Genomic DNA, 13,604 nt, shown 5'->3' with positions numbered 1-13,604 from the left:
GTTTTGTTTGTCTTCACACCAGTTCATAAAAATTAATATTTGTGAACATTTTTAAAATTCAAAATGAGAAGAGTGTCCTTCAGTGCTGCCGGAACTCACCGCGTAGACGGCTCTCCTGACGCAGAGAATGGAGCTGCCTTTCACTTCCGGTTGGAAGCGTCAGGCCTGTTGGGGCAGCAGCGACACGGAGGACCCCTTCTCATCTTGGGCCCCCGCGTCCGAGGACCACAGCTACCTTCACAGGGGGGTCCACGGGCCCTCCGTCCCTCCTTTAGGAAGCAGCTTACTGCGCATGACCCAATGACCATCGTCCCATCTTAGATGGAGACACAGGGTTTCAGGGCTTCGGTCACCCGTGGGCACCTGGTTCGTGCCGCACTCGTGTCCTGCGACAGTAGCTCCGAGGGACACCGGCGCCGCGGGCGTGGCTGTAACCCGGCTCGGGGCCACGGTGGGAAGACGCACGCACGTGCACGCACGTGCACGCACGTGCACACACGCACGCAGGCGCACGCACACTCTGCGCGCGCGCGCCGTGGAGGGCCCCGCAGCGCCTCCCTCGTTTGGCAGCGGGAGGACGGCTTCGCAGGGGAGCGACCGCCCAGCGCCGCGTGCCGGGTCCCGCCCCTCCCGCGCCCGCCGGCCCCTGCCCCTGCCCCCCCCACCCCCGCCCCTGCCCCCCGCGGCCTCCTTCCTACTAACCGGCGATGTTCCCTTGCAGGTTAGCAAGCTGAAGCAATGGGCGACTGGAGCTTTCTGGGGAGACTATTAGAGAACGCGCAGGAGCACTCCACGGTCATTGGCAAGGTTTGGCTGACGGTCCTGTTCATCTTCAGGATCCTGGTGCTGGGCGCCGCGGCGGAGGAGGTCTGGGGGGACGAGCAGTCGGACTTCACGTGTAACACGCAGCAGCCCGGCTGCGAGAACGTCTGCTACGACAAGGCCTTCCCCATCTCCCACATCCGCTTCTGGGTGCTGCAGATCATCTTCGTGTCCACGCCCACGCTCATCTACCTGGGCCACGTGCTGCACATCGTGCGCATGGAAGAGAAGAAGAAGGAGCGCGAGGAGGAGCTGCTGAAGGCCGACGGCCCGCACCCCGGGCCGGCCGCGCGCTGCGGGCCCGGCGGCCACGGCCAGAAGGACCGGCCGCCGGTGCGCGACGACCGGGGCCGGATCCGCATCGCCGGCGCCCTGCTGCGGACCTATGTCTTCAACATCATCTTTAAGACGCTCTTTGAAGTGGGCTTCATCGCCGGCCAGTACTTTCTGTACGGCTTCGAGCTGAAGCCCCTCTACCGCTGTGACCGGTGGCCCTGCCCCAACACGGTGGACTGCTTCATCTCCAGGCCCACGGAGAAGACCATATTCATCATCTTCATGCTGGCAGTGGCCTGCGTGTCGCTGCTGCTCAACATGCTGGAGATCTACCACCTGGGCTGGAAGAAGCTCAAACAGGGGATGACCAACCACTACCGCTCAGACTCCCCCGAATCCAGGCTGGGGGCCGCAAAGCCTGGCGGCGCGAGCCCGCTGCCGCTCCCCTCCCCGTCCGCCCTGCCCACGGTCACCATCGGATTCCCGCCTTACTACGCCCGCTCCGCCTCTTCCCTGGGACCGGCCACCGCCGCGGGCTACCCCGGGGCCCCTCCGCCGGCGACCGACCTCGGCACGGCCGCCCCGTCTGAGGCGCGCGAGGAGGCCCGCCCTGCCAGATTCCACAACGGCCACCACCACCTGCTAGCGGCAGAGCAGAACTGGGCCAACCGGGAGGCCGAGCAGCAGGCGGCCGGGAGAAAGGCCTCGCCGCCCGTGTCCGCTGCCGCCTCCCTGAGCCCTGCGGGCAGCACCGGGCGGCTGGCTCAGGACGCAGGCGCGGGCGGCAGCGCCCCCGGCCCGTTGGCGGACGGGACCGGCAGCAGCCTGGGCGACGACGGCAAGTCGGCGGGGACCCCCGACCTGGACGGGGAGCAGGCGGGGAGCCCCGAGGCGGAGGTGCTCGCGCCTCCTCTGCCCCCCGCAGACCCCGGGCGGTCGAGCAAGGCCAGCAAGTGCAGCGGCGGCCGGGCCAGACCGAATGACTTGGCCATCTAGCGGGCGCCTCTCCAGGCAGCTTTATAATCACCGTTTCTTCTCGCAACCAAAACCAAAGTGCAGTTCCAGTCTGCAGGTAGACAGAGAGCCTGGAAGGGAGAGGGCACTGCAGTGGCGGAAGGGGAAGATCACGAGGAGGAGAGCAGGTTTCTGTGTGTCCATGCTTGCTGTTCTTAACACTGTGAGGTAGAGTGGGGAGAACGTCAGTGCTTGCTGAGATGGGGAGGTGGGGGCAACGTGGGTGCAGGGGCTGTTGACCTTGAAAGATGTTCACGGCAACCCAAGAGTCCAACAACCTGGGCCGCCTTTGCAGGTGCTGCTGTCCAGCCTTGGGCTCCCGCCGTCTCTGCGGGTAACTGTTCCGTTGTGGTAAAGCGACAGGTGTCTTTACCTGGGGGCAATTGGCTTTTCCATTCCTACGCTTCCCCAGAGCCTCTGGGCAGCCCACAAAGTCACAGATGCCCTTAGCACTATCTCTGTTTGATACTTTTAGAGTTGAATTTCATTCGGGATATTTGCCAAACTGCACTAAAAAAAGACCTAGAGCGAGTCCGTAGACTGTCATTTGAGTTTCTGAAATTGCCTGGGAAGCCCAGGATTCCACACTGTACGCTTCGTGACGAGTGACGATGAGCAGGTACCCTCCAGGGGCGGAGATCCAACAGGCGAGAGCCACGGAGGTTGCTGGTAAGAGAGCAGGTAGAAACGCAGCGACACTTGGGGTAATTTTTAAACAGTTGAGGAAATTGAAATACAAGTGTGGCAGGTATGCCTTAGGTATTTATTTTTTAAATGATATTTTGTGCTTTGATCTGAATTGTACAGGTATGCCTATCCACCCCCCCCCCGACTTTCTTTCAGGAAAAATGAAGGAAAAATAGTACCATTAAGATGAATAGTGACCGAGAGAATGCTAATTTGTCCCATTACATACTAGTAAAGATTTGGATTTTCTTTTAAAAGAAATTCTTCGACCTCAGGAGTCCGCTAATGGCTACGAGAATGTACGATACAAAATAAAAGCAGGGGAAATTTTAAGTGCATTTCAAATACTTGAAGTTGTGAAGTTTTTGAATGGGAGGTTAAAAGTTAACCACTCTTGCCAGAAAAATGATTTATACAGATGAATCAATGACCTACATTTTTTTAAGAGTAAAAAAAAAAACCAAAAAAACAAAAAAACACAACCTCTTAGAGTTTCCTAACCATTGTTTGTGGGCAGCCTGTTTGCTTTCTAAAGTGTAAATAAAAGTATCTGGGTTTTACTTCCTGTGTAAATGCATGTGCTGATTTCGGATGTGTGTGCGCCTCATTTGTCACCCATGCAGATCGCTGCACTGACAGGGCTATTTCTCTGTGGGTTGTGGCTGGAAGGCGGCAGAATTTTCTGTACCGCACACTCTGCTGTCCTGTCTTCGTCTCTGTTTATAGACCGATGAACGGGAGTCATGCTGAGCCTGGTCCTTCTCGCCCTCCAACTTCCACTGAGTATTGTCAGCCCTTATTCAGCAAAACACCAAACACTTTCCAACTTGATTCCTTTCTCTATATGAATGAACTCCAATTTCCTGACAATCCCTCTGGAGCCACACTCTAAACGCACTTGGTGTTTTATGTCATAAAGAGTGACCCACCAGCATCTGATGAAAAAGACTGTGATTCCCATTCTCGGATGAATGGGTGCAGCATGTTCATTAGAGTGTTAACGTTTGCTGCAGACGTGGACAACCGCCCCTCCGCGGCTTGAGAAATGCTAATTTCCCGTACGTACGCGTTCAGCCTCTCTCAGATTTGAGCCTTACAGAAAACTGAGTGACTGCTCTCCCAGTTCTCCCTCGGCTGGGCATAGCTAGTGCCATTGTAGACGCAGACATTCGTCACATACAGTGGACGCCTTAGGCTCAGGCAGTAGGGCCCGGCCGGCCTGGCCGAGGAGGGCCACCGGAAAACCCTGGTTTGAAAAGCGTCCCGATAAAAAAAAGCTTTGGTCGCGACTGCAGCTAATGGCGAAAGCACAACTCATTCAGGGGATGTGACCACAGGTTCCTCAAGTCCTACCATTATAAATGTTAGTAATAACCTTCTGACTTACCCAGGATGGAATTCTGAGTGGGGTTGGAGATGAGAATGAGAACTATAATTATAGTTTTTACATTTCAGTCATCTTTAAAAAGTTTTTAAGTTTCTGCACTTTAAAATTGGATTTTCTTCACCATACGTTGATGAAGATGCCAGTATTATGAACTGACCATAGTCTAATTGGCCCATTTAGTGAATGGGTAGGAGTGTGAAATTAGATTCGTCTCCTTGAAAATCACAAATTTATTAAGAAGTAGAATTCTGCAATCCAACAGGGCCGATGGTGTTTTTTCAGGGGCTGTTGTGATTTCCATTCACGTAAAATATCAAAGCATGCGTTAACGTTTTGTGGCTATGTGAGGTATCCAGGGCCCTGGAGGCTAGAGCCCTTCTCTGCCCTGGGGGCATGAGCAGTAAGTATTTCCATCACCGTAAGCATCAGTAAGTGCAATAGGATAGAAGTCACCTCTCCCTATGGTTAAGATTCCAGCTATATTTTCTCTAGCCTGTTAATTATGTGGAAATTTCACTAAAATTATTTTTCTTGATTTAAGGAAATAAATTATAATTCCATAAAGCTTATTTTAAAACTCAAATGCTCTACCTAATAATTGTACACACGTTGTTTTTTTTTTTTAATTTACATCCAAGTTAGTTAGCATATAGGGCAGTGATGATTTCAGGAGTAGAAGCCAATGAGTCATCCCCTACGTATAACACCCAGTGCTCATCCCAACAAATGTCTTCCTTGATGCCCCTCCCCCATTTAGCCCGTCCCCCCTCCCACACGCCCTCCAGCAACCCTCTTTTTGGTCTCTATATTTAAGAGTCTCTTATGTTTTGTCCCCCTCCCTGTTTTTATATTATTTTTGCTTCGCTTCTGTTCATTTGTTTTGTATCTTAAATTCCTCATATGAGGGAAGTCATACGATATGTGACTTTCTCTGACTAATTTCGCTTAGCATAATACCCTCTAGTTCCATCCACGTAGTTTCAAATGGCAAGATTTCATTCTTTTTGATTGCCGAGTAGTATTCCATTGTGTATATATGCCACATTTTCTTTATCCATTCATCCATCGATGGACATTTGGGCTCTTTCCATACTTTGGCTATTGTCGATAGCGCTGCTATAAACATTGGGGTGCATGTGTCCCTTTGAGACAGCACACCTGTATCCTTTGGATAATTACCTAGTAGTGCACACATTTTTTAAAAATTTTTTTTAATGTTTATTTATTTTTGAGACAGAGAGCATGAGCGGGGGAGGGTCAGAGAGAGAGGGAGACACAGAATCTGAAGCAGGCTCCAGGCTCTGAGCCATCAGCACAGAGCCCGACGTGGGGCTCGAACTCACAGACCGTGAGCTCATGACATGAGCTGAAGTCAGAAGCTCAACCGACTGAACCACCAGGCGCCCACAACACATGTTATCTTTTAATCTGCAGCATACAAGACAATTACTTTTTGCATCTGTGTTTGCAGAAGCTCAGTTATCCGGTTGACGCTACGTAATGTGTGATAATTCTAAAATGTCCATCATTACTAATCCATCCCCAGATCCATGTATTAAAATTCTAAAACATTTCTTCTATATAATCATTCACTTTCTCCTCTTTAAACTTCATTTTACTGAATTATTATTTTCCCATGAAATTAACAAAAAAAATACGTTAAGTTTAAAAAGAAAATAGAAAGGGGGAAAGAGCAAGCCAGAATATCTCTGGTCCATCCTGGCTTTCCTGGATTGTTAAGTAAGTGACTAGGTTGTGGATTTCTTATGTAAGAACATCTAGAATTAGAACTATGAATACAATTCACGCATCCTTTAAAAAAAAATTAACTTCGTGAGATTTAGTCTCTTTTCAGTTTTTTCCTATTAACACTATAATTCCTTTTTTTCAGAAGAATCCTTTTTCTGAATTTCTTTTTCTTGTGAACTTTTTCTTCTGATATTTGTAACATGGATTTGTGAATCTCCACCAAACAAATTCTTATACAAAGTGGTGCATGATTTCAAAGTGTGTTTTTGTAAAGATCAGGAGATTACTGCCTCCTCCCCACCCCCACTTCCATGGAATCCAGGATATTCTCTTAATAACCTTTATGTTTTTTTAAGTTTATTTATTCAATCTCTACACCCAACATGGGGCTCGAACCCATGACCCAAAGATCAAGGGTCACATGCTCTCCCACCTGAGCCAGCCAGGAGCCCTCTAAATCACTTTTAAATACAGGATAACACATAGACGTTGTTCATTAAAGTCCGAAAATGTTATTTCTCACTCTAATTTTATATTATTGCACTGCAAAGCTCTAAGATTTCTCATTCCTCAAAATATTTTTCTTCTCTTTGCATTATAGAATGCCTTAGCAAGACTTTTTATGGTCAGTGAGGAATTTAAATAACTCTAAGAGCAGTGCACTGTTTCTAGTATGATATTGGAAGATGTTTGGTATCTAAATGTAATTTAGATCATATTTACAAAACTCTTACTAAAACTTTATTTTTTGTGTTATAATGGTATCTTTCGTAGCCTAAATTGTAACTGAAAATAGGCATTTTATAAGCTAAGAAATAAAAAGTGGCCATCAATTTAAATCACCAGCTCCTGGTTAATTGTTTTTATTGATAGAATCCTTGAGCAGGTTTTCAAAGTAAAAATTTTCATCTACATAGAACAAGGAGCAAAAACCTCTTTGTACAAAAGAAGCTTGAGAAATTTCTGCAGTGGCCTCACAGGTACTTAGGAACTTAAAGTAGCGCCTTCCAAGGGTTCTTGTAGCTTTGCTACTACCTCTTGCGATGTGTTCTGCAGAAGAAATAATGTGCATGCTAACCCTATCCCCTTCACTCTTCCTTCGTGCACGGTCCTGCTAGGCTGTAATGGGGTTCAAGAGCGGAGAGGTCACTTTAGCAAGCCTGCAGTTTATCCTTCGTGGGGAGACTTTTCTGTATTTAAGTAACCGTGTGCTTGCCGTCTTTGCTTTCACGACCTCTGGCAATACCTGTCATGTGTCCGACCCTGTCCTTACCCGAGACGCGATGCCCATTTACACGGCTCCCGCTTTATGAATCCACTCTGGGCACGATCTCCAGGGACGCGGTGGAACAAAAACCGGGAGGGGCCTGGCTGCGTTCGAGGCTCTAAAGTAACACGACATTCAAAAGTCAACCCCCCCAACACGAACTGGTGAAAAGTCCCCCTCCTTCCTCTCCCGCATTCCAGGCCATAGGCGCTAAAGACTGTTCTGGATGCAGGTTCTGGAAAGAAGGCTCTGCCCTCTGGTGCTGGGGCCCCCGCGGGGCGGCCCTAGGGGGAGGGGGTGGGCCGACCGCCCACCCCGCGACCCCACCCGGTGGCACCCCTGCGAGGGGAGGAGGCAGGAAGGCGGAGGGATGGTGCCCCGGGGATTCCAAGAGGGCGACAACCAGGGGCAGCCTTTGTCCCCTCGCCGGTGCGGGCGGGCTTTCCCGCAGACACGCCGTGTGGACGTGGCTGCCGCCAGGCCTCGGGGACAGGAATGGGACCCTGCGCCCGTCAGCTGCGGGCCTCGGTGACGCTTTATAAAGCACATGGTACCTTAATTAGCAGGCAGCCTCCGTCTGGGGACACACAAAGTTCCTGTAAGAGGGCCCGTCCCGGGCCCCAGGACCGGGGTCGGCTTCCACGCCGCTCCTTTCCAGCCACGTGACTTCAGGGACGCTGGTCAGCCTCTGACGTTGTCGACGGGTTTTCGCCTCCGAAAAATGGAAATAGATTTGTGCGGCGGAAGTGAGAACGGACCACGTGCGTCGTGCCTGACCCATGACAACACTTAATCAGCCTCAGCGAGAATAAATAAAAGTCACCCCGCCACAGTGTTCTGGGGCCTGCACACTTTCACCTTCTGCCTTTATCTTAAAACAGAACAGTGTTACACATACCGTGGAATACTACTCAGCCCTAAAAAGGGAAGAGATCCGGGCACAGGCTCCAGCATGGGTGAACCTTGAGGACGTTTTGCTAAGGGAATAAGCCAGTCACAGAAAGACAAATACTGAGTGATTGCACTGACTGCACTGTGATGGGGAGGGAGAACTGGGGACAGCGCAGTTGGAAAGATGACAAGTGTCCGGAGATGGATGGTGGGGATACCTGCACAGCAGTTTGAATACACTTAGTACCACTGAGTGGTAAGTTAAGACGGCAAATTTTATGTTATGTGCATTTTGCCATAATTAGAACTTTAGATACATTTTTTCAAAAGCTAAAAATCATTTTAAATGGAACTAAAATAGACACGTACAGGACGCAACACCTAGGTACACAATAAAACACATGCGTTTGAACACACGTAGGAAAGCAACATGCAGAGCAAGAAACAGAACGTTTCTTTATTCCAGAAGTCTCCCCTTTTTCTTTTTTACATCACCACTCCTCACCCTTTTCTTGTTGTCACTATTCAGCTAAAATTATTCCTTATGGAAACAAAAGAGACCAAGGGAGGGAAAAGGAAGGACAGCCATCCGGTTGAGTGCTGGTCGTAGAAAGAAGTCAACTTGGCAAGCTCTGAGCATACCCCAGAACACTACAATTGCCCCTAATTTGGAACCTTCTTTGAGCCATTTGATGAGTTTTCATTGCCTTTTTAGTGGGAAGAACAAAAGACTTCATTTTTTTCATGATTTATCGTTTTTATTGGATAAGGTCTCAGCAAATACGTGCTAGGTATTGAACAAACCGATACGAATGCTTACCTCACCACACACCACGGGAGCCAAACACATCCAGGCCCTTGGATCAAAACTTACACCTTCTGCGAGAACCTCCTCTCAGTTCTAACAGGTCTAGTGAGTCCCTCAATGAACAGGCTATAGGCCCCACTTTGCCCAGAAAAGTTGGTACTCATCTGTCCACGTGCAGCATTCATGTGTGTGTGTGACATATCCAGACACGAACCTGGACGTTTTCTGCCTCCCCGCCGAACTGTAGGTTGTATTGCCTACGATACGCCCCACCACGATACGTCCCACCACCCCCTCCCCGGTCATGAGGGACAGGCTCAGAGGGCCTCCACTGGGCTGGAGGCCCCAACTATGGAACCAAATGCTTTTTTGTGGAATACAAGAGGTGCCCTTCTTTCTGATTTCCCCTGAAAGTTTAAAACAAAATAAATGGGAAAAAATAATCCTCAAAAGTCAGCCATGTCTTGCACGAGCTCAGAAGAAGCATATACATTCTTATAGTACACCTTAAGGAAACTCATACTGCCTGCCACAGCCCACGTGGACAGGAGGAAGCGAGCACCCAGGACGACGGTAGACAGGAAACAAAGGCCACCTAACATGGCAGAATTGAGGGCACACAGAGCCCAGAGGCTCAGGGCCCTGCATCTCGTGAGATCATCCCTAGCTTATGGTGTCTGCAGGAAGACAAATGGGGGTGCTGATTACCTAGACAAGGTCCCCTGTGACAGAATAAAGAATGGTCTTAAAAGCATCCCTGAATGAACAATCTTATTTCCAAGATCCTCAAAAGACATTCAGAAAGTACATTATCCCCACCTCTATTTTAGCATTTGTCTCAAGTGTGTGTGTGTCTGTGTATCACTGTGTGAGTGTGTATGTGTGGGCCTGTTCTTCCTCGTTGCACTTCCGGGTTTGTTCTTAAAATATTCAGGGCCAAGCCACACAAAACACGAGGAGGTACACAACCAAATCTATTCGCGTGCCACCCACGGCTGATAGAAGCTGCCGGCAGTCGGCAGTCGCCAGCGTGGGGTGAGCTTCCGTTTCTCTTGCTCAAAGGTGCTACGAAAACATCTCTCCCCTAGGGCATCTCCCCCTAGGTGGGGGATGAGGGTATGTGCCGGGAATCAAGACAATGTTCAGAGAAAAGGCAGTGGGTCTGGAAAGGAAGAATTTTTGTTTCTTGTCTTAAGAAAAATCCAACACTGGGGCGCCTGGGTGGCTCAGTGGGTTAAGCGTCTGACTCTTGATTTCAGCTCCGGTCATGACCTCACGGGGAGACGGAGCCGGCATCCGGCTCGCACTGTCAGTCCCAAGTCTTCTTGGGATTCTCTGTCCCTCCCCCACTTGCATTCTCCCTCTCTCTCTCTCTCTCTAAATAAGTAAGTAAACTAAAAAGAAAAAAACGAAAGAAAGAAAAATCCAACACTAATATCATAGATCCAAGCACAAGTATGGAAGTTTCTCTTACGATGTTCACTCAAGTTTAACTTTCAGAGCCGCCCTGTCTTCAGGAGGCAACCCCTTCACCCCCTCCCACCCCACCTTTGAAGTCTGGGAGAGCTGATGCTCTGTAAAAGAAATCCGAAGGCCTGTATTCAATTACTAATTATGAAGTGTATAAGAATGTCCAGCACTATACAAACTAAAGAAGTGAGAATGAGTCTGTGTGTGATTGGGTTTGTTTATTTTATTTTATTTTATTTTATTTTATTTTATTTTATTTTATTTTTAGAGAGAGTGTGAGAGGGGGAGAGGGGCAGAGGGAGAGAAAGAGAATCTTAAGCAGGCTCAGCACGGAGCCTGACACAGGGCTCGATCCCACGGCCCTGGGATCATGACCTGAGCGGACATTAAGAGTCGGATGCTCAACTGATTGAGTCACCCAGTTGCTCCATCTTAACTGTGGTGGTGGTTACACAGATACATACATTTTTCAAAATGCATTAAACTGCACCCTTAAAACGGATTAATTTCATTGTGTATTACTTATATGCCTACAAAGTTGATTTAAAAGAAAACATGTACATATATATATATACACACACACACACATACACTTATATATACTCAATGAATGCAAAACCTGAAATTAACGCCAAAACACTAGATCTTAAGTTTGATTCTATCATCTCTATATTTAATTGGAAATCGTTCTCGTATGGTTAAGGTCTGAGAGGTGAGGCGACAGGGAATCCCAAGCTGAGGAAGCAATCGTGGCCACGGAAGGATCGTGGTTGGTGGACTGGTCAGAGCCCGGGACGGCGCACCCCCGCGTGCCTGGGGGGGGGGGGATGGGGGGGGACCCTCCCTGAAAAGCCAGAGTGGGCGGATTCGTCTCCCGCGGCTGCTGTGACACGTTACCACAAACTCGGTGGCTTAAAACAGTACAGGTTTATCCTCACACGGTTCTGGAGGACAGAGGTCTGAGATCAGTTTCACTGGGACAAAGCCAAGCTGTTGGCAGGCCGGTCCCTTCCAGAAGGTTCCGGGAGAACCCGCCACTCCTCTCTTCCGCTTCTCCAGGCTGTGGCATCCCCGGCTCCTGGCTCTGTCCCTGCGGTCAGTATCTGCTTCCGTGGGCACGTCACCTGCATTCACCTCAGCGATTGCCAAATCTCCCTCTGTGCCCTCAACCTTACAAGGTAATTACACGGAGGGCACGGCCTGATAACCCATGATCATCCCCCCATCTCAAGACCCTTAATGGGGTCACCTCTGCCAAGTCCCTTTTTCCTTTTAAGGTAATAGTCTCAAGCCCTGGGGACGGGGGTGTGGACCCATGGAGCACCACCAGCCCACCACAGAGGAGGCAGCGTTTGGGATGCGACTGGCACTTCAGTGCTGCGTGCCCAGCCCCCATCTTCCCTCACCGTCTGTACCCGGAAGTGGATGAAGGTGCAGAGAGAGTTTATGGAATAGATAGGCAACGAGATGGAAGGGACTGGCGGAATGGGGTGCTCAGAGTTCCCCGATACCTGGCCGTCCTGGCCCCTCGGGCTGCGTCCAACTACGTGAGTCTGCGTAGAGATCGAGGGACGAGCGGGTCTTGGCTCCCGAATCCAGCTGCGTAAGAGGGACTCCGGGCAGGAGCACGTGTGACGAGCTGGAACACAGCTCCCGGGAGCCAGCAGTGCGACGTGCCTGGCGCGATCAGCGACAGCCCCCGAGGCCTCCCACCTCTCCTCGGTTCCGGCGGGACCTCCCGAGATGGCCGTGAGGGTCAGTGGGGGACATTCGGCCGGGGCGATGCAAGCGTAGAGCTACTCCAGGGAGGCCTGGAAACCGTAGAGGAAACTGGTGAAGGAGCTGAGAAGTCAGGCTGCAGAGGAAAGATGACCGCCATCCTGTGTCCGCTCGTGTCGGAGGTTCTGGCGTGGAAGGTGACACTCAGCCGTTTGACCCCAAACGGGAGGAGACTTGAGGGAGCGAGGAGGGTCTTTGTAACAAGCACAGCCGTCCAGAGGGGACGCTGCTTCCCACTTCACCCGGGGCGGAAAGTCGCCTGCCACCTGCTGGGTTGGGGCCCGCTCTGCCCGGCCTGCTGCGCGTGCTCCGCACACAGGCACCGCCTCCCTCGACCCCCCGCATCAGCCCCGGCGACAGACCGGCAGGCCCCGCCGCCTGGTCGGGGGACACCTGTGAGGGCGACGGCCCTACTCGGCCCACGGGACCCCGACTCAGCCTCCGGCCCCGCCGTCGGCCGTGTCACAGACCCCGGACACAGGATTCCCGACGCTCCAAACCAAACACGGGGCTGCTTTGCTGACCCCAAAGCCCTGACCTTTCTTATCTGGTTCTTTACATTCTAACATCCTTCGGGTGTCTGTGACTTAAAGGTGACTTCTTTATATTTGTCTCTATTTTCTAATTTTTCTGAGTTTATGTTGCTTTCGTAGTTTTCAAAAGGCTATTTTCATTTCTGAAAACTTCTTTAAGAAAACTCTTTTTGGGGCGCCTGGGTGGCTCAGTCGGTTAAGCGGCCGACTTCGGCTCAGGTCACGATCTCGCGGTCCGTGAGTTCGAGCCCCGCGTTGGGCTCTGGGCTGATGGCTCAGAGCCTGGAGCCTGTTTCCGATTCTGTGTCTCCCTCTCTCTCTGCCCCCTCCCCCGTTCATGCTCTGTCTCTCTCTGTCCCAAAAATAAATAAACGTTAAACATTTTTTAAAAAAAATACTTTTTGTGGGGCGCCTGGGTGGCTCAGTCGGTTAAGCGGCCGACTTCAGCCAGGTCACGATCTCGCGGTCCGTGAGTTCGAGCCCCGCGTCGGGCTCTGGGCTGATGGCTGACGGCTCAGAGCCTGGAGCCTGCTTCCGATTCTGTGTCTCCCTCTCTCTGACCCTCCCCTGTTCATGCTCTGTCTCTCCCTGTCTCAAAAATAAATAAACGTTAAAAAATTTTTTTAAAAAAACCTTTTTTTACATTTATTTATTTTTGAGAGACATAGAGAGAGAACAGTGGGGTAGGGTGGAGAGAGAGAGACAGGCTCCAGGCTCTGAGCTGTCGGCACAGGGCCCGACCAGGGCTCAAACCCAGGAACTGTGAGATCTTGACCTGAGCCGAAGTCGGACGCTTAACCGACTGAGCCACCCAGGCGCCCTCATTTTTGAAAATTTCTTTTTTTTTTTAATTATTTTTTTATTTAATTTTTTTTTTTTTTTAATTTACATCCAAGTTAGCATCTAGTGCAACAGTGATTT

General features: G+C 50.4%; 1 protein-coding gene across 1 annotated transcript; it reads left to right on the top strand.

Annotated features, from left to right (window-relative positions):
* Window positions 1-738: 738 nt before the first annotated feature.
* Window positions 739-2,094, top strand: GJA3 (gap junction protein alpha 3). Its single transcript, XM_047073825.1, has one exon. It carries the CDS (start codon window positions 739-741, stop codon window positions 2,092-2,094), a length of 1,356 nt encoding a protein of 451 aa, XP_046929781.1.
* Window positions 2,095-13,604: the final 11,510 nt, after the last annotated feature.

This window comes from Lynx rufus, unplaced genomic scaffold, assembly GCF_022079265.1.
Source record: "Lynx rufus isolate CCGP_SWC_20201006 ecotype Redwood Valley unplaced genomic scaffold, mLynRuf1.p SCAF_1, whole genome shotgun sequence".
Taxonomy (NCBI): domain Eukaryota; kingdom Metazoa; phylum Chordata; class Mammalia; order Carnivora; family Felidae; genus Lynx; species Lynx rufus.
The sequence above is the reverse complement of the archived record's forward strand: the minus strand, read 5'-3'. Positions and strand labels throughout refer to the sequence as shown.

Excerpts from the sequence above, each read along its gene's own strand:
- GJA3 (XM_047073825.1), top strand. The coding sequence starts at position 739 with ATGGGCGACTGGAGCTTTCTGGGGAGACTATTAGAGAACGCGCAGGAG.